Source organism: Hemiscyllium ocellatum, chromosome 20, assembly GCF_020745735.1.
Source record: "Hemiscyllium ocellatum isolate sHemOce1 chromosome 20, sHemOce1.pat.X.cur, whole genome shotgun sequence".
In the NCBI taxonomy this organism is placed as follows: domain Eukaryota; kingdom Metazoa; phylum Chordata; class Chondrichthyes; order Orectolobiformes; family Hemiscylliidae; genus Hemiscyllium; species Hemiscyllium ocellatum.
In genome coordinates this window covers 25,765,111-25,785,872 of record NC_083420.1, presented here as the reverse complement: position 1 = coordinate 25,785,872, position 20,762 = coordinate 25,765,111, and the positions used below count along the sequence as shown (strand labels likewise).

Below are 20,762 nucleotides of genomic sequence, written 5' to 3'. Positions count from 1 at the left end.
TTTATATAGCACATGCATAGGAAATATTTTGGGTTTCACAGAAGCATAAGGATAAGACGATATTGGTGCAAAGAAATTTGTTTTAAAGCTGAGCAAGAGCTTCATCAAAGTGATGGCTTTTAAAAGACAATAGGGAGGTGGAGAGGTTTAAGGAGGAAATTCCAGAATGTAAAGGCTATAGGCGTCAAAACCACCAATAATAGAAAAAGGGATGCACAAGAAAGTTTGGAATGGGAGAGTAGATTGTAGGGCTGTTATTGTTAGTGGTTACTTTTATACACTTTTCATTGAAATTGTTGAAAATAAATTGAATTGCTCTAGTGTCATTAACCAAATAATATTTAAAAAGTGCCTCTGACATTTATTACTTGTGCCTCACTAAAATAATCATTCAAAAAAAGGAACCACTCATTAAATCTTCAAGTCCCCTTTCTTTCCCTTCCTATCCACCTACCACCAGCACCCCCCACCTCCCATCCAGCCATGCATCCATCCTGATTTAGAACAATGATACTGTTCCTTCATTGTCACTCAGTCATAATTCTGGAAATCCATCATTATCAGCACTTGGTGTTCTTCCACTGAAGGGTTGCAGTGGTTCAAGAAGGCAAGTCACTAACCACCTTCTCAAGGGCAATTTGTATGGGTAATAAATACTGGCCTAGCCAGGGACTCGCACAACACATCTAAAAATTCAAAAAAAAAGTGCTAAGCAACTTTGACAATACTGGTATTTCCTTTGTTTTGTTTAAGTGTTGTATGCCCTGTTTCAGCCAGTTTCCTCACATTGTCACTATCCAAGCCTATCAATCTACAACCATCCACTAGACAGCAGCTAGCACACTTTCTTGAACCTTTTGGGTTTGTCTTAGAAAATAATAAAGATGTATAGCACAGAAAAAGAGCCTTCGGTCCAATTCGTCCATGCTGACCAGATATCCTAAATTAAGCCAGTACCATTTACCAGCACGTGGCCCATATTCCTCCAAACTCTTCCTATTCATATACCCATCCAGATAGATGCCTTTTGAATGTTGTAACTGTACCATTCTCCACTGCTTCCTCTGGCAACTTATTCCATACACACATTACCCTCTGCATGGAAAAGTTGCCCCTTAGGTCCCTTTTAAATGTTTCTCCTCTCACCCTAAACCTATGCCCTCTAGTTCTGGACTCCCCCACACCAAGATAAAGACCTTGTCTATTTACCCTGCCCATGCCCCTCATGATTTTATAAATCTGCTATAAGGTCACCACTCAGCCTCTGATGCTCCAGGGAAAACAGCCCCAGCCTATTCAGCCTCTCCCTATACCTCAACCCTGGCAACTTCTGTAAATCTTTTCTGAACCGTTTCAAATTTCACAACACCCTTCTCATAGATGGGAGACCAGAATTGCAAACAATAATCCAAAAATGGCCTAAACAATGTCCTCTACAGTGGCAACATGACCTCTCAATGCCTATACTCAGTGCTCTGACCAATAAAGGAAAATATACCAAATGTCTTCTTCACTATCCTATCTACCTGTGACTCCATATATTAAAGGAACTATGAACCTGCACTCTAAAGTCTCTTTGTTCAGCAACACTTCCCAGGATCTTACCATAAAGTGTATAAGTCCTGCCCTGAAAAGCCTTTCCAAAATCCAACACCTCACATTTATCTAAATTAAACTCTATCTGTCACTCCTTGACTCATTCGCCGATCTGATCAAGATCCTGTTGTAGTCTGAGGTAACCTTCTTTGCTGTCCACTATACCTTCGATTTTGGTGTCATCTGAAAACTTACCAACCATTCTTCTTATATTCACATTGTTAAAAATCACCCAACACCAGGTTATAATCCAATAGGTTTATTTGGAAGCACTAGCTTTCAGAGCAGTGCTCTTCCTGGTGCTTGAAGGAGCAGCGCTCTGAAAGCTCGTGCTTCCAACAAACCTGTTGGACTATAATCTGTAATTTGTAACTTTGTACACCCCAGTCCAACACCGGCATCTCCAAATTATGTTCACATCCAAGGTTATTTGTATAAATGATGACAAGCAGTGGACCCGACACTGATCTTTGTGGCAGATCACTGGTCAGAGACCTCCAGTCTGAAAAACAGCCCTCCATCACCCACAGTCTTCCACCTTTGAGCCAATTATATATCCATATGGCTAGTTCTCCCTCATTTCCGTCTACGCTGTAACAATTCTGTAATCTCCACGATTCATCAAACTTTCCTAACATATTGAGCATTTTTCTTTATTTTCTTATCCGCTGTATTTTTCTTTTATGGGAAGTACCACAATGAGTTTCCCTATACCAAGATGTCCCCTGAAGTTCTGTACCAAGATGGCACCCGAAGAAGGATCAATGTTGGACTATAAACGGGGGTCGTATGTTTTATTTGACCTTGTCCAGCTGAGGAGCTCCACAAGGTGGCGCCTGGCAGCGATTACGGTCTCCTGTACAAAGATGGCACCGGGGTTGCACTTATGGGTCTCCTGCACAGAGATGGCGTCCCATACCCACGTGTATAGATGCCAATCGAGAAATAAGATGTCTAGTTCCAGTTAGCAGATTCGATACAAATGTGAATTTCTCCCCCGAAATAAATGAAATAAACAAAATCATGCCTTCAGTTCTAGCCTCAGGTATGGGCACGAGATACAGATCGGCGGCTGTGGTTAAATATACGGCTCGGATGTGCTGAGATTGAATATGATGAATCTTTGGAGGTTTTAGGTAAATATGTTTCAACTGGGAGATCAGAAGGCATGACGCAGTTGACAGGTTTTGAGGTAATTTCTAATTGGAGTTTTTAATGTTGTCATACAGCGTGGATTTATAATTAAACGGTTTGTTTTCTCGAGACTTTGCTGCAGATTCACGTCTGATATTTCAGTGGATCCAGGAGGGTGAGAGTCACAGACACAGCCTGGAACCTGCTCTGTATGCCTCCAGCAGACCATGCCTTTGCCATCCTGTCTTCAGGTTCATTCTTCCTAGAGTTATACAAGGAATTATAGACCATGGCAAAACTTGTTGTTTTACCACTATCAAATTGTGACCTGAAGCGAAAAACAAACACGACACCTGCTTTCGTTTTGCAATTTTTTGCCAGCTTTTCTTAGTTATTATGCCTAGTAACAATCACAGTCCTATTCAAGGGCTTGTCTCTTTGTAGTAACTTTGAATGTTGTTGTTTATCAGACAAAATTTCTGGAGTTCAGGAAATTAGGATGATATTTCAGGAGTTCAAGGTGGTTTTACTTGCAACTTGTTTTTATTTTGTACCTGATTTTCTCAGGATCTTCACAGCCATGGAGCCTGAAATTCTTGAAGTACATTGCCTCATCAAACAAGCAATCATTACCCTGTCTTCCTCCAGGGACAGAGCAGAAATCATACGCACCTTACAGTCTGTGAAGCAGAACCTAAGGGGACCTGAAACTGCCAATCCCTCACCACAGAAGAAAGAATTTTTTAAAACACACTATTCCCACTTCCTGCAAGTCCTGACTAATAATCTGAGTGTTGATTGGCTGCAGTTGCTGCCTGTTAACCAGGAAAAAGAATTATTGGATGACTTCTTTCTGAATGGCCCACCCCATGAAGCATTCTTGGTGCTGCTGGACACTATCACGGCAACAAGGTAATTTCACGTCATGGTGGGCACATCATCTTCAGTGATACATTCTGTGCAGTATTTTCACTGGCAGTGGTGGCGGTCTAAAATCCTATTGTAAAACAAGACCACACTTAAAGATTTAGTCTCCCCAAATGAACACCATTTTTCAGGACTTTTTAAAAATTTGTTCATGGAACGTAGTTGTCACTGGCTAGGTCTGCATTTTATTGCTCAACCCTAATTGCACTGAGGGCAGTTAAGAGTCACCCACGCTGTTGTGAGTCAAGGAGTGTGGTGCTGGAAAAGCACAAGTGGTCAGGTAGCATCTGAGGAGCAGGAGAATTGACATTTTGAGCATAAGCTCTTCATTAGGAATGACAGGGTAGCCCAAGGGTGTTGCGAGATAAATGGGAGAGGGTGGGGCTGGGGGAAGGTAGCTGGGAATGCGATAGGTAGACGAAGTTGGGGGTGAAGGTGCTAGGTTGAAGAAGAGGTTGGAGCAGATAGGTGGGAAGGAAGATGGACAGGTCAAGAGGGCAGTGCCGAATTGGAAGGTTGGATCTGGGATAAGGTGGGGGGAGGGGAAATGAGAAAACTGGTGAAATCCACATTGATCCCATATGGTAGGAAGGTCCCAAGGTGAAAGGTGAGGCATTCTTCCTCCAGGTGTCAGGTGGTAAAGGTTTAATGGTGGAGGAGGCCCATGATCTGCATGGCCTGGGCAAAGTTGGGGGGGGGGGGTCACAGGGCTACGGGGATGTTTGGTGCATGTGTCCCAGAGATGTTCCCTAAAGCGTTTTGCAAGTAGGCATCCCGTCTCCCCATTGTAGAGGAGACCACCTCGAAAGCATCGGGTACAGTAGATGATATGTGTATAAGTACAGGTAAATCTCTGACAGATGTGGAAGGTTCCTTTAGGGCCTTTGCTGGAGGTTAGGGGGAGGTGTGGGCACAGGTTTTGCAATTCTTGCGGTTGCAGGGGAAGGTGCCAAGAGGAGAGGTGGGTTGGTGGGAGGGGGCGTGGACCTAACAAGGGAATCACGGAGGGAATGACGTTTATGGAACGCAGATAGGGGTGGGAGGGAAATATATCCCTGGTGGTTGGGTCTGTTTGTAGGTTGTGGAAAGGGCAGAGGAAATGCTATGTAGGTGGGGTGTAAGGTCAGGACCGGGGGAGGGGGTTCAGTCCTTGTTGCAGTTGGAGGGGTGGGGTTCAAGGGTGGAGGTGTGGGAAGTGGATGAGATGTGCTGAAGCGTATCATCAACCATATGGGAGTCTGTGAATTGTGAGCCACACCGGATAAAGACAGCAAATAGCCTTCCCGGAATGACGTTGGTGATCCAGATGAGTTTTGTTGTAATGACAATCAACAGTGTTTACATGCTCACTATCATCAGCACATTAGCTTGTTTACTTTCTGGATTACTAGTCCAATGATGGTAACACTATGTCCCCACCTTCTCCTAAAAACTAATGTACTGTTAAGGACGTCCAGTAAGTATGAACTAATTCCTGGAACCTTTGTAAATATTGATGCTGTCTGCCCATGCAGGCACAGTCCTATCTGCAAATATGCTTCCACTCCTGAAATGTTTGCTAGGTGGGAGCTGGTGCCAGGATGCTCTCTGTTGGGTTGGTTTTGTGGTATGGGATGGGGGCTGGGTCACATAGATGTTTTGAACCTGCTGTGGTGTGGTCTCATGTCACAGACCAAGCTTTCGACAGGAGCGATGTGTGGCAATTCTGGAACAATTCCTGCAGGAGGATCGGATGGCCCAGCTGATTGAGGAGATTTGTCTCGAATACACCTCACCTCACATGTCCAGTCTGCAAGAGACACTGTTGAATAAAATTTCTTCATTGCCAGATCACATGGCAAACAAATTGGAGAAGGACAACAGAGCAATATTCTACCCTGAGAACTATTACTCACTGTTAGGACAAGAGATGGTACTGGTGCTGGAAAGAATTTATGAGCAATTGAAAGGTAAGAAAACTAAGGTGTGATGTTATGGAAAGTAAATCATCTTTAGCAACCATAAGAGGCCTCTTTAAAGGCCATCCACCTCCTTAAATGTTTACCTCACAATGTGGATGATGTACAAAATGTCCAACAGCACACAGCTCCTTCAGCAGCACTTTCCAAATTCTCTGCCAAGTTGATGGATAAGAACACCAAACACATTGGAACACCACCATCTGCAAGTTCCCCTCAAAATTAGGCATCACTCTGACTAGAAAAGTCTATAATATTGTTGTGGTTATTGCTTTACTTCTAATCTCTGAATTGCTAAATGCCATTAGTCTAACACTGGTGATGTTAATTGACAGGGTGGTGGGGGGGGGAGGGGAGAGAGAGAGAGAGAGAGAGAGAGAATCATCCCAGGTTACAGAGACAATTCCCACATTCTTGGGATCTTCTGTTTTACATGAGAAGGTAGAAAGGGTCTCCATTTAATGTGTCATCCCAAAAATGATACCTCCTATTGGATACACATCTCTGCAAGTGCAACACTTTCTGTCCTTCATACAATGCAGCACCCTGTCACCTCAGCACTTAATCCCTCTGACAGTGCAGTACTTTTTCAGCACCTGTCCCCTCCAACAATGTGGTGCTGTCTCAAACCTGACCCCATGCTACAGCATGGTGATTTAGTACTCATCCCTGGAAGGGGTCTTGAACCCACAATCATCTGACTCTGATCCGAGAGTTACCCACAGGTTTTTCAAATGTGTCAGGGCTGCAGAGAGTTTTAACATGCACTACTTACAATCAGCTCACAGCAATAAATTCTGCCTCCCAAACGTGTGGTTAGAAGAAATCTTTAAGAGTGTGGAGTCACATAATATACTGATGGACACTGGATGTGGCAATAGTTCAGAAACAGTATCAAATAGTTTGGCTTTAGTTTGCTTTGATTTGTGTATAGTAAAGGAGTAAATAATTGGAGCTATGCCCTAACTACCCTCCACTCTGTTACAGGAGGAATGGACAGTTCGCTCTTCTTCGTGTCTCAACTTCTGGGGAAGGTCTGCATGCAAGGACACACTGGTAAGTGTTTGACTCCTCAACATTACTTCACAATGTATGTTCTCTAAACTTAAAGCAACATTTGGTTAATGACTCCTGAAAAGGCAGGAAGGTTAAGTCAATATTTTGAGAAGCTGTTGGCTGGTATTTACTACTGTAGCAGCCCAATTGGAGCCAGTCCATATATGGAACCCATTCCAGAGTAGGTGCTGGATACCACAAAGGAGGAGTTAAACCTGGAACTCTCCCAGTGTTGATGATTCAATTTTTTTGACCAGTACATATACCTTATACTATGACTCTGAACATCAGCCGTGGGTTAGTTCATGGACTGGCTGGTCTCTGTCAAGGTTCACTTTGGGAGCTACAGTGCTCCTGGATTAGTCAAAGTTCACACAAATGATTGCTATCTTGTGACCCTTGGTGAAAGTATGTAATTAAATGCTGAAGATGGAATCAGTCCTTTCAGTGAATTTTTTCACAGTCAGACAGTGTTCCAAAGCTATTTATGATGAGCAGAGGCTAAAAATTAAAATATTTTGTGGATGCTGCACCTCAGAAAGAGACACAGCCTTCAAGAGAACAGCAGGCAATAATACAAAACAACTGCGGTAGTAAAAGCTGGCAATACTTTCAGCACAGGATTTGAATAAGAACTTTCACACAACACCATTGGAGTGCATCTGGAAAAATTGTCAAACAGTGAAATTCACAACTGATCTTGGAGGAACTGTTGGGCGAAGTTCACAGCAGAGTCAGATAAGTCAATTGTTTTTTTTTGTCCCGAGTGGCCAGTGACAAGCAATGCCCTTCACATCAAAGGGCAATGCTACACTTCTGTTTGTTTTTTTTTAGACAAGGTGTACAAATCTTTATTCAATTTCCACCACCAGGAAAAGTAGGAAAACACCCGAGTGGCCTGTGACAAGCAGTGCCCTTCACATCAAAGGGCAATGCTGTGTGATCAAAACAGTGAAGGGGAGGGCAAGGACTAAATTAAAATAGCGTTGGAGGGGAAATGATGCACTCCACTCCCTGCGGCGCCCACCTCTCCCTGAACAACTCCAGGGTGTTGGTGGACACCGCGTGCTCCTTCTCCAAGGACAGCCGGGCCCTAACGTAACCGCAGAAGAGGGGCAGGCAGTTGGCCCTAACGATCCCCTCCATGGCCCGCTGTCTGGACCTGTTTATGGCCAGTTTGGCCAGGCCCAGGAGCAGACCCACGAGGAGGTCTTCAGACCTGCCCTCCCTCCTCCGCACCGGGTGCCTGAAGATCAGGAGCGTGGGACTGAAGTGCAACCAAAAACAGAGGAGGAGGTTTTTCAGAAAATCAAAAAGGGAGTGCAAACGCCCACACCCAACATACACATGGTCCACGGACTCCACAGCACCACAGAACAAGCAGTTGGGCTGGGAGTCCGTGAACCACCGCAATCTGCGGTTGCAGGGGACTGCTGCGTGCAGCACCCTCCACCCCAGATCCCCGAGAGAAAGGGGGAGGACTCCAGCATAGAGGGCCCTCCACTGGGGATCCCCATCGCCCGATGGCAAATGGGCACGCCAGGGCGTGTCCGGGCGGTGGATGAGGGAGAAGAGGTGGACGGTGTGCAGCAGCAGTCTGTACAGGGCCCGCCTTTTAACGTCCTTGAAGGGGACAAAATTAAAAGTTAATTGTTTTTAAGTGTGGCCCACAGAGAATCTGCAGTAGGGAATAGAGTGGGTTCTTTCTTGATTATATGTTTTTTGCAGACATGTCTCGTGATTAAACTTAAAATATAAGCCATAACTATTCATTTAACCTGGGGCAGTGTTTGTAGAGAAATAAGACAGTGTTATTTCTTGGGTCTGTAGATTGTGAAGGAGCAAAAATGGCCTTTAATAGAGTGATATGTACTTCTTGTCAGATGTGGGAGTTTAAAGAGAATTTAAGGGTTCCTGTCATAAATGCTGTAGGCTGCGAATCTTATCAGATCGAATGGACCGGTTGGAGAGACAGTTAGAGACAATGAGGAATTTGCAACAGCAACAGTATGTGATGGATGGCAATTATAGGAAGGGGGAAAGTCTCAGATACAGTCACCGAGATGGGTTAACTCCAGGAAAGGTAAGAGAGGTAGGCAGGTAGTGCAGGAGTCTTTTGTGGATATACTCATTTCAAACAGGTATGCTGTTTTGGAAAATGTAGGGGGTGATGGATTCTCAGGGGAACGTATCATGAGCAGCCAAGTTTCTGGTACTGAGACTGGCTGTAATGCAACAAGGGGTACATTGGGTTCCAAGAGATCAATTGTGTTAGGAGATTCTCTAGTCTGAGGTACAGACAGACGTTTCTATGGCCAGCAGCGAAAAATCAGAATGGTGTGTTGCCTCCCTGGTGCCAGGATCAAGGATGTCTGCAGAATGTTCTCACGAGGGAGAGGGACCAGCAAGAGGTCATTGTCCACATTGGAACCAACGACATAGGAAGGGAAAAGGTTGAGATTCTGAAGGGAGATTACAGGGAGTTAGACAGAAATTTAAAAAGGAGGTCCTCGAGAATAGTAATAGCTGGATTACTCCCGATGCTACGAGCTAGTGAGGGCAGGAATAGGAGGATAGAGCAGATGAATGCATGGCTGAGGAGCTGGTGTATGGGAGAAGGATTCACATTTTTGGATCATTGGAATCTCTTTTGGGGTAGAAGTGACCTGTACAAGAAGGACATTTTGCACCTAAATTGGAAGGGGACTAATATACTGGCAGGGAGATTTGCTAGAGCTGCTCGGAAGGATTTAAACTAGTATGGTGAGGGGGTGGGACCGAGGGAGATAGTGAGGAAAGAGATTGATATGAGACTGATACAGTTGAGAAAAGAAGTGAGTCAAACAGTCAGGGCAGGCAAGGACAAGGTAGGACTAATAAATTAAACTGCATTTATTTTAATGCAAGGGGCCTAACATGGAAGGCAGATGAACTCAGGGCATGGTTAGCAACATGGGACTGAGATATCATAGCAATTACAGAAACATGACTCGGGGATGGGCAGGACTGGCAACTTAATGTTCCAGGATACAAATGCTACAGGAAGGATAGAAAGGGAGGCAAGAGAGGAGGGGGAGTGGCATTTTTGATAAGGGCTAGCATTACAGTTGTGGTGAGGGAGGATATTCCCGGAAATACATCCAGGGAAGTTATTTGGGTGGAACTGAGAAATAAGAAAGGGATGATCACCTTATTGGGATTGTATTATAGACCCCCTAATAGGCAGGGGGAAATTGAGAAACAAACTTGTAAGGAGATCTCGGCTATCTGTAAGAATAATAGGGTAGTTATGGTAGGGGATTTTAACTTTCCAAACATAGACTGGGACTACCATAGTGTTAAGGGTTTAGATGGAGAGGAATTTATTAAGTATGTACAAGACAATTTTCTGATTCAGTATGTGGAGGTACCTACTAGAGAAGGTGCAAAACTTCACCTACTCTTGGGAAATAAGGCAGTGCAGGTGGCTGAGGTGTCAGTGGGGGGGAGCACTTTGGAGCCAGCGACCATAATTCTATTAGATTTAAAATAATGATGGAAAAGGATAGACCAGATCTAAAAGTTAAAGTTCTAAATTGGAGGAAGGCCAATTTTGATGGTATTAGGTAAGAATTTTTGAAAGCTGACTGGGGACAGATGTTCGCAGGTAAAGGGACGGCTGGAAAATGCGATGCCTTCAGAAATGAGATAACAAGAATCCAGAGAAAGTATATTCCTGTTAGGGTGAAAGGAAAGGCTGGTAGCTATAGGGAATACTGGATGACTAAAGAAATTGGAGGTTTGGTTAAGAAAAAGAAGGAAGCATATGTCAGGTATAGACAGGATAGATTGAGTGAATCCAGAAGTAGGTGTATACTTAAGAGGGAAATCAGGAGGACAAAAAGGGGACATGAGATAGCTTTGGCAAATATAATTAAGGAGAATCCAAAGAGTCTTTACAAATACATAAAGGACAAAAGGGTAACCAGGGAGAGAATAGGCCCCCTCAAAGATCAGCAAGGCAGCCTTTGTGTGGAGCCACAGAAAATGGAGGAGATACGAAATGAGTATTTTGCATCAGTATTTACTATGGAAAAGGATATGGAAGATATAGACTGTAGGGAAATAGATGGTCACATCTTGCAAAATGTCCATATTACAAAGGAGGAATTACTGAATGTCATGAAAAGGATAAAGGTGGATAAATCCCCAGGACCTGATCAGGTGTACCCTCGAAGTCTCTGGAAAGCTAGAGAAGTGATTGCTGGGCCTCTTGTTGAGATATTTGTGTCCTCGATAGTCACAGGTGAGGTGCCCGAAGATTGGAGGTTGGCAAACGTGGTGCCACTGTTTAAGAAGGGTGGTAAAGACAAGCCAGGGAACTATAGACCAGTGACGTTGGTGGTGTTGGAGGGAATCCTGAGGGACAGGACGTACATGTATTTGGAAAGGCAAGGACTGATATGGGGTAGTCAACATGGCTTTGTGCGTGGGAAATCATGTCTCACAAACTTGATTGAGTTTTTTGAGGAAGTAACAAAGAGGATTGATGAAGGCAGAACGGTAGACGTGATCTGTATGGACTTCAGTAAGGCGTTCGACAAGGTTCCCCATGGAAGACTGATTAGCAAGGTTAGATCTCATGGAATACAGGGAGAACTAGCCATTTGGATACAGAACTGGCTCAAAGGTAGAAGACAGAGGATGGTGGTGGACGGCTGTTTTTCAGTCTGGAGGCCTGTGACCAGTGGAGTGCCACAAGGATCGGTGCTGGGTCCACTACTTTTTGTCATTTACATAAATGATTTGGATGCGAGCATAAGAGGTACAGTTAGTAAGTTCGCAGATGACACCAAAATTGGAGGTGTCGTGGACATCGAAGATTACAACAGCATCTTGACCAGATGGGCCAATGGGCTGAGAAGAGGTAGATGGAGAGTTTAATTCAGGCGACTGACTGTACAAGCTCCACATTCTCCCCGTGTCTGCGTGAGTTTCCTCCGGGTGCTCCGGTCTCCTCCCTCAGTCCAAAAATGTGCAGGTTAAGTGAATTGGCCATGCTAAATTGCCTGTAGTGTTAGGTGCAGAGGTAAATGTAGGGGAATGGGTCTGGGTGGGTGCGCTTCGGTGGGTTGGTGTGGACTTGTTGGGCTGAAGGGCCTGTTTCCACACTGTAAGTAATCTAATCTAATCTAATCCAATAAATGCGAGGTGCTGCGTTTTGGGAAAGCAAATCTTAGCAGAACTTATACATTTAATGGTAAGGTTCTCGGGAGTGTTGCTGAACAAAGAGACCTTGGAGTGCAGATTCATAGCTCCTTGAAAGGGGAGTCACAGGTAGATAGGATAGTGAAGAAGGCATTTGGTATGCTTTCCTTTATTGGCTACAGTATTGAGTACAGGAGTTGGGAGGTCATGTTGCAGCTGTACAGGACATTGGTCAGGCCACTGTTGGAATATTGCATGCAATTCTGGTCTCTTTCCTATCGGAAAGGTGTTGTGAAACTTGAAAGGGTTCAGGAAAGATTTAAAAGGATGTTGCCAGAGTTGGAGGATTTCAGCTATAGGGAGAGGTTGAATAGGCTAGGGCAATTTTCCCTGGAACGTCGGAGGCTGAGGGGTGACCTTATAGAAGTTTACAAAATTATGAGAGGCATGGGTAGGGTAAATAGGCAAAGTCTTTTCCCTGGGGTCTTGGATTCCAGAACTAGAGGGCATAGGTTTAGGGTGAGAGAAGAAAGATATAAAAGAGACCTAAGAGGCAATGTTTTCACACAGAGAGTGGTACGTGTATGGAATGAGCTGCCAGAGGATGTGGTGGAGGCTAGTACAATTGCAACATTTAAAAGGCATTTGGATGGGTATATGAATAGGAAGGGTTGGAGGGATATGGGCCGGGTGCTGGCAGGTGGGACTAGATTGGGTTGGGATATCTGGTCGGCATGGACAGGTTGGAGCGAAGGGTCTGTTTCCATGCTGTACATCTCTATAACTCTATGACTCTATAACACCTAAGACAGAAGCACTGGGGAGGAATATCAGATCACTTCCCTGTTTAGCAGTTTTTGGGGTTTACAGTGGGTGAGGACAGTTGGGCCAATGACTTCCCAAAAGAATCAGCTCAGGGAAGGTTTGATCGAGGTCTTTTAGATTATCCAAGAATTAAGTTTAATTCAAGTAAATAGGCAGGTAGAGAGGGTTAGGGCTGGTTAATACATTACCAAAGAATGGAATATTGGCAGAAGCTAGATCATAATATTTTTCACAGAAACCCAGGAACATGAGAAAGTTTGAAGAGTGATTTGATGGAGTTGTATACAATTACAAAGGAGCAGAAAGAAACTGTTTCCTCTGAGGGGAGTCCAGAATTAGGAACACGTCATCTTAAAGTTCAGCAAGTTGCTGGGCTGTGAAATCACAAAGTTGTTTTCACTAATGGATATCTGGAACTTGTCTCTTTAAAGCCGTGATGGAGGTTTGATTTTTGAAGTGTTGTCTAGTGAAGGGAAGTACAGCAGTTCTTGGTGATGTCTGTATTTGAATTGTGTGATTATAAAACTCTAACTTGAATTAACAGACAATTTAGTCTATTCATCTTATCCTTTACTATCATTTGCTTACTTACTGATTTAATTGACTCTTTCAGATGCGGTTCTACATGTATTAGTGCCAAGACTCACTATTCTTACGCAATCGGATTGTATTTGGCAGCGAATCAGTTGGCGATTAGTGGAGAATGTGCCTGAACGTTGGATGGAGAACGTAGTTTCGGGTTTTGTCCGGTTATCAGCAGGGTAAATGTGGACTTCATAGAATATTGACAGTCAGAGATCCTGAGAGTAGACCAACTGAACTAGCTTTCCCAACTTAATTACAAGCAGTTTGCTACAAACCAACTTTCAGCCATGGCTCAGTGGCAACTCTGACATCACTGATTCAATGGTCATGGTTACAAGACCCATTGTGGAGAATTCAGCCTGAAATGCTCACTGTAGTACAAAGGTAGTGCTATACTGTCGGTGGGGCGGTGCCACACTGTACTGGGGCAGCACCGCAATGTCAGCGGGGCGATATGGTTGGGGGGGTGCGTGAGGAGGTGGAGAGTGGCAAATCACTGTCAGAGGGGCAGTACTGGGGCAGTGCTACACTGTCAGAGGGGCAGTACTGGGACGGTGCCACATTGTCGGAGGGGCAGTACTGGGACGGTGCCACATTGTCGAAGGGGTGGTACTGAGACGGTGCCGCACTGTCAGAGGGGCAGTACTGGGGCGGGGCGCAGCATAGGAGAGGCGGTACTGGCGCACGCCACAGTGTCGGAGGGGTGGTACTGGGGCGCGCCACACTGTCGGAGGGGTGGTACTGAGGCAGTGCCGCACTGTAGGAGGGGCAGTACTGGGGTGACGACACACTGTAGGAGGGGTGGTACTGGGGCAGTGCCGCACTGTAGGAGGGGCAGTACTGGGGTGACGACACACTGTAGGAGGGGTGGTACTGGGGTGGCGTCACACTGTAGGAGGGGTGGTACTGTGGTGGCACCACACTGTAGGTGGGGTGGTGTCACACTGTAGGAGGGGTGGTACTGGGGTGGCACCACACTGTAGGAGGGGTGGTACTGGGGTGGCACCACACTGTAGGAGGGGTGGTACTGGGGTGGCACCACACTGTAGGAGGGGTGGTACTGGGGTGGCGCCACACTGTAGGAGGGGTGGTACTGTGGTGGCGCCACACTGTAGGAGGGGTGGTACTGTGGTGGCGCCACACTGTAGGAAGGGTGGTACTGTGGTGGCGCCACACTGTAGGAAGGGTGGTACTGTGGTGGCGCCACACTGTAGGAGGGGTGATACTGGGGTGGCGCCACACTGTAGGAGGGGTGGTACTGGGGTGGCGCCACACTGTAGGAGGGGTGGTACTGGGGTGGCGCCACACTGTAGGAGGTGTGGTACTAGGGTGGCGCCACACTGTAGGAGGGGGCAGTACTGGGGTGCTGCCACATTGTCGGAAGAGCGGTACTAGGGTGCTGCCGCACTGTCGGAGGGGTGGTACTGGGGCAGCGCCACACTGTCGGAGGGGCGGTACTGGAGCAGCGCCACACTGTCAGAGGGGTGGTACTGGGATTCTGCCGCAGTGTCGGAGGGGCTGAACACTGGGTGATCTGTTGAACCAAGGTCCCATCTTCCTTCTAAGTTAGATACACAAGATCCTATAGAACTGTCATTATACATTGCTTAATGGGAATGCAGAGCTGAAAAATGTGTTGCTGGAAAAGCGCAGCAGGTCAGGCAGCTTCCAAGGAGCAGGAGAATCGATGTTTCAGGCATAAGCCAGAAGGAGGGCTGATGTCCGAAACATTGATTCTCCTGCTCCTTGGATACTGCCTGACCTGCTGCGCTTTTCCAGCAACACATTTTTTAGCCCTGATCTCCAGCATCTGCAGTCCTCACTTTCTCCTCCATAATGGGAATGCACACTTGTAATTTGTTTTTAAACTTCTACTTTTTGTCTGGTAGGCCGAATGTGCTCTCAAGGTTGCTAGGCAGCATTGTGCTGAAGAACAAGAAGGCCAATTTTGTTCTAACTCACAAATTCCTACTCTTGCAGTATCGGCTCAAGGTGTGTACTGACTCGGGAACAAAGGAGAGCATCAACATAATGTGTATGAGAGGAGGGAGTTTGGGGGGTAATCTGATAACAGGGATTGAAACGTTATACATCCACACCATGACATTTTTCATTTCGGTGTGCGGGAAGTGGGTTTGTATTGAAGACGTTGAAATTTATAGTGTGGAGGATGAATGGAGGAGTTTCTGCAGGGGCAGTGTTTACTGTTACTGTCTTGGGGTATGTCTGATATTATCTCTGTGATTGGTGCAGACATCTGTGTTACAAAACTTGTTGGGCTATCTGGCCGGTGAGAAGTCTCGAGGCTGCTTATTGATTGAGGTGAGTGGAGGCAAGGGTATTACACAACCTTTCTGGGTAGTGGGTTTCTGATCGTTGGGATGGTTGCAGCATCTTGGGGCATCATGGAGAATCTCTGGATCAAAATAGTGGTAATCCTGTCATCTTGAATCTTTAGCCATTGGTGAGGTGGAGAGAGAATCATGGAGTGTAGTTCGCATTCGCAGCAGCAGCTCCCCTGTTTGATGTACATTCTGGAGCTGAGACAGTAGCTCCTAAGGCCCAACATCATAATGAAGCATAGGAATTACATAAGCTCCTTGAACTGGCCTTGGGTTTTATGTCTTTGCCAGGTGCTTAAGAAGTTGTTGGAGACTTGGAGTAACAGCAGTGCTCTGAGACACACCCCTATAGAACAGCAGCTCTACATCAGCAAAGCCATTGTCATCATCCTTGCAGAACTCTCAGACTCGGAGATACAGGAACACAAAACAGGTTTGTGGGGACAAGGGACAGCATAGGGGTGAGACAATGTGTGGGTGCATGTCGGCTCATGGGATCATGTCGGCCCATGGGAGCGTGTCAGCCCACGGGAGTGTGGCCGGGCGTGTCGGCCCGCGGGGGGGCGTGGCCGGGCGTGTCGACCCGCGGGGGGGCGTGGCCGGGCGTGTCGACCCGTGGGGGGCGTGGCCGGGCGTGTCGGCCTTGAGTGCATGTTGGCCCACAGGAGTGTGCATGGGTGTCTTGGTGTATATTTGCATGTTAGTGTCTTTGTATGCTTCATCAGACTGTGACTAGGGATGAGATTTTATGGTGGTATTTGGATCGTAGGAGTTAAGTGTTGAGGTTGGTCATGTGAGAGGTTGACATGACAGAGGGGATGGATGGGGCAGTGTGAGCAGGTGATGTATTAATCAGTCTATCATGTTCTCTGGTGCTGTGTGTTTGTAGAGCTTCTCTCTGGGATGATGGCTGGGGTGGAGTGTCATCTGGACAGCAATATAGCCCGTGTTCGCCAGCTGGGGATGGTTGTTGCAGAATGCCTCAGTGCAAGGGTGAACTCTGGAGATCACAGGCTCAAGTTCGAGGTAGGTCTCTCAAAGCTGTGGATACATAGAGCAGGCCGTGTGTGTGTGGAGAACTTGTACTACAGGGTTGGTGAGGTTTAACATATTGCCCCATAATCTCTCCACACTGTGAGACGAAAACCAACATACCTTACACTTGACCCATTTGCCTCACTTAGGCTATATTGAGAGAGTAAGCGATCAGAGGAGTTTCAGAAATGAAGTTTCTGAGTTTGAACCTACACAGTACATTCTCCTGAAGGAAAGCTGTGTAGAATTTATAAAACACCTGATCAGTGAATGCTCATCATTTTAATAATTCAAGAGAGGTGGCAAAGAGCAAAAGGCTAACAGCTCTGGTGAAGGATCTGTCACCATATTTGAATATAAGTAACACCTCATCAAAGAAGCAGCACGCCTTGCAGTGCAGCAGTGAGGTCTCAGCCTGGATTATTCTGAGGTAAAGCTCAAATCCATTGTCCTCTGACTCAACACTAACTTACAAACTCCATATAGACAGTGGCACTTTTGCTACATTGCAGAGACCGAGAAATTGGATCACTGTACACTGGCAATTGATCCTGGCTAATTACAAGGTCACTTAGCTCTCATCTAAATACCAGGAGATTGGTATACTTCTCTTGAGATGTGTGTATACACCTGACATTGATCATTCGGAAGATTAGTAGCTGGACCTGAAACGTTAACTCTGATTTCTCCACAGATGTTGCCGGACCTGCTGAGATTCTCCAGCAATTTCTGTTTTTGTTTCAAGTTTCCAGCATCCACCGTTGTTTTGGTTTTTTGACACTGATCGTATATTGTTCAAGCTCATAATCACTAACTAAGCTCGAGCATGAATTTTGATCATCACACCTTTGTCTCTATAGTGGTGGAATGATTGACATGATAGTTTTATTCTGTCCTTCAGTACACAGAAGATGATGAGTTGAGTGAGCTGAAGTCACTGGCCAGCCCAAGGCTGCTTTCAAGCTGGGAGGCCCCCCCGCAGCAGCACAAGTAAGTGAACTGTCGATGTTCAAAACATATTCACCCTACAAAATACAAACAAAAGTACCGCAAATGTACAGCTTCTCATTCACTGCATCTCCAGTTAACTTTAGCTGTGTAACGTTTCTTCAGGCTGCTGATAAACCTGCCTGTCTGTTGACGTGCAGTTTGAGTTGTTGTTGTTGTCTCTGAAGTGCAGTGTTTCTGCAGTCAGTGATGATTTAACACCCTGAGTATTAAATATTAAATGAGAGGAGGGGTGCAGATGTAAACTAGTCCAGAACTTGATTATTCAAAGTGGAAACAATCCATTATATTTTGCTTGTTACTCCACACACTCTGAGCACGTTTTTGGCAGTCAGTCTTTGAATCCTCTGGTGAGAATTTACCCATTCCCTCCACAATTTTGAAGCCAAGTTCTTACACTTTCACCTAAGGCACCTACTCATGAGAAAAAAACTCAATTCAGTGGGCAGATTCAAGGGTACCAGGACCTAAATGAATTTTCATTTATTTCTAGAGATGAAAATTCACAGCTAGAGAGTGGACAGGGCTTGGCGGAGACCAGTCTGAATCCAGTGGAGAGCAGACAGAACTCGCAGGAGGTACAGGACTCTGAGTCCACGTCTGAACTTGACAGGTCAGTAAATCCAGTTTTCATCTCTTTCCAGACTCAGCCATTGTCTTTTTTTTCTTTTAACTAAAGGAAGTTACATTCTTGCCTCCTAAGGCTGGACATTTTAACGTTTAAACTCCATCCTAGAATGAGTAGAGTGCTTAAAGGAGCTCTGTACTGTTATTAAAGTGAATGGATACCTCTATCCACCTCTCCTTCTGTTCGTTTCCTGGCCTATCTCCTCCTTCCCATCTCACCCCACCATTACTCCAACTGCTCACGTCTGACTTTTTATTTGCAGTGATGATGAACTGATTCCGTATGACCTATCGATTGACACTGAGCTGCAAAGGAATCGGGCCCCAGTCTACATCAGTGACGGTGTAGAAGGTAACCTGATACCCAGAGAAGGAGGTTACTGAGTGACGTACTGTGTCTGTCTTTGGCGCACTGAGTGACTGTGTGTAAAGGGTCACTGAGTGACCAATCTGATGGGTTTGATCCCTCCTTTCATTATTGACAACAGATTCTTGATGCTGCTTTTCCAACAATTAAATGGTATTGGCAGATTACTGTAAGTTTTCTCCATTAACGTCTTCTTCATTTAGCCTGCGCACTGATTTCTGATTGTTTTGCAGTCCTGATGACATCTGCAGATCCAGAACAAATTGAAATAACTTTGAAGGTTGTGGAAAACTTGATTAGAAAAAATCCAACTGCGAGTAGAGAGGTGAGGAAGAGTTTGGTGTCGGGGAGAAAGAAGGGGAGGGGTGATGACAGGATTTGATACCAAAATTATGAAAGCTTCTGATTATGAAATGTGGGAGTGGTACCTTACACTGATGGACACCTTGATCAGAAGCTGTGAACTTGGGCTTCACACCAAACACTTGAAAACAAAACCAGGCTGATAATAGAAGAAATGTACTATTGCAGGATCAGCACTGCAGAAGTCATTCACAGCCCAAGGTTCAGTACAACAGGATTGCTGTCTTTTGGACAGTCATTTCTGAGGAACTGCCACATTGTCAGAAAGCCAGTACTGAAGGAGAACTTTAATGTGGAGAGCCAATATTAAGGAATGCTATACATTTGGGGGTCAGTACTGAGGGAACACCACCCTTTTGGAGATCAGTACTGAGGAAATGCTGCTGTGTTGGAGGTGCATTAAGCTGTGGCCCTGTTTGTCTGTTCCGATAGTCGGTATGGATTTTAAATAGCACTGTTTGAAAAGCAGGAAAATCTGGTGTCACAGTCAACATTGTACATCCATCTGTTTATGCAGTATTCGGAATTTTTCTGCATAAGATAGTTCGGAAAAACTCATTCGACTGTTTGTCAGTACTATTTGTTATTCTTTTCCGCAGATCAGTGTGCAGTTAACAAAGGTTCTTCTCCACCTTGAGGACAAGTTTAACATCTCTGGGTTCATGGGATTGCGACAGGGAGGGCTGGTGGCAATCACTGTCACTGACACAATTCCTGTAAGTACAGAGGAAGCTGCTGGAGAAGAAGCACAGTCTGTTCCTTCCAGGGATCTAGAGAAGTTACTGCACTAAACATATAATTAACATGTATTATAATCAATTACTTGGTGTACTCACTCTACTTAGACCCCACTTAAGCTAAAATTGGTCTACTATTCCATTGCTTTGTGTCGCTTCATTCTCATTGACCTTAAACTTTTCTTTACATTTTCCACTGCTTGACACACCAGTAACCTTTTTAGTTCGGGATTCTGACACTGTATTTCCTCCCATTGTGTTACCAGGAGAGTGTTCATTTACCTGGACTCCAGCCCTCCTAACCACCATGAACCCTACCCTAATACCCTATCCCATCCCAGGCACTGGAGTCCACCATCCCCTATGGGCTTCAATCTTCCTGCTGTCTCCCTGCTCCAAGCAATACCACCATCATCATTTTGGATTTGTCTCCTATCCATTCCCTCCCAACTTGGTAGGCAGTTTGTTCAGAGTCAGACCTTCCCCGTATGGAATGAGTACTTCACCTTTTTTACCTCTATTGCAGGTCACTCAGTATCTTACCACAGAGTTCTATGCTGTGAATTATAGCCTGACTCAACGTCTGGACATCCTAGATGTGAGTGTTTGACTTCCTCCTTCACAAGTTAGTGCTTTAAATTAGTTTCGTGCGTTGTTGGGAATTTCCTCCTGGTTCAACAACGTTTCGAAGAGTGTTTTGTCTTCCCTTAGGTCCTGGCACTGGCTGCCCAGGAGCTATCCCAGCCTGACAGCAGCCAAAGAGCAACCAATGAGAGCCCCTCCATTCAGCTCTTGAAATCGGAAACTTCTGGTGCATACAACCCCAGCCAGCAATGGAAGAAAATCATTGAGAAAAGGATAGAAAATAAGACCCGGCGCTTCACCAGAGTAAGCTCAGGGATGGGCTGGATTTAGAGTAGACGTTGGGCTGGGCTGAGTAAAGACTGGCGGGGACTGTGCATTGAGGGATTGAGAGCAGGGCCTGAGAGTGCTGCTCACTGTTCGACTGGATGCG

General features: G+C 45.5%; 1 protein-coding gene across 2 annotated transcripts in view; it reads left to right on the top strand.

The window, feature by feature from the left end:
* Positions 1–2,749: 2,749 nt before the first annotated feature.
* Positions 2,750–20,762, top strand: part of telo2 (TEL2, telomere maintenance 2, homolog (S. cerevisiae)) — a 30,159-nt gene continuing 12,146 nt past the window's right edge. The window contains exons 1-16 of one of the 2 annotated variants that reach the window (XM_060840665.1): positions 2,750–2,788; positions 3,298–3,642; positions 5,329–5,606; positions 6,603–6,671; positions 13,297–13,444; positions 15,158–15,260; positions 15,522–15,590; positions 15,902–16,043; positions 16,500–16,636; positions 17,547–17,635; positions 18,147–18,266; positions 18,544–18,632; positions 18,881–18,972; positions 19,610–19,726; positions 20,274–20,345; positions 20,459–20,635. In XM_060840665.1, coding sequence (XP_060696648.1) covers positions 3,311–3,642; positions 5,329–5,606; positions 6,603–6,671; positions 13,297–13,444; positions 15,158–15,260; positions 15,522–15,590; positions 15,902–16,043; positions 16,500–16,636; positions 17,547–17,635; positions 18,147–18,266; positions 18,544–18,632; positions 18,881–18,972; positions 19,610–19,726; positions 20,274–20,345; positions 20,459–20,635 — 2,034 coding nt within the window. In that variant the 5' untranslated portion in view covers positions 2,750–2,788; positions 3,298–3,310. Of the gene's footprint in view, positions 2,789–3,297; positions 3,643–5,328; positions 5,607–6,602; positions 6,672–13,296; positions 13,445–15,157; positions 15,261–15,521; positions 15,591–15,901; positions 16,044–16,499; positions 16,637–17,546; positions 17,636–18,146; positions 18,267–18,543; positions 18,633–18,880; positions 18,973–19,609; positions 19,727–20,273; positions 20,346–20,458; positions 20,636–20,762 lie in introns of those variants that run through there. The other variant, XM_060840666.1, reaches the window with a different exon arrangement.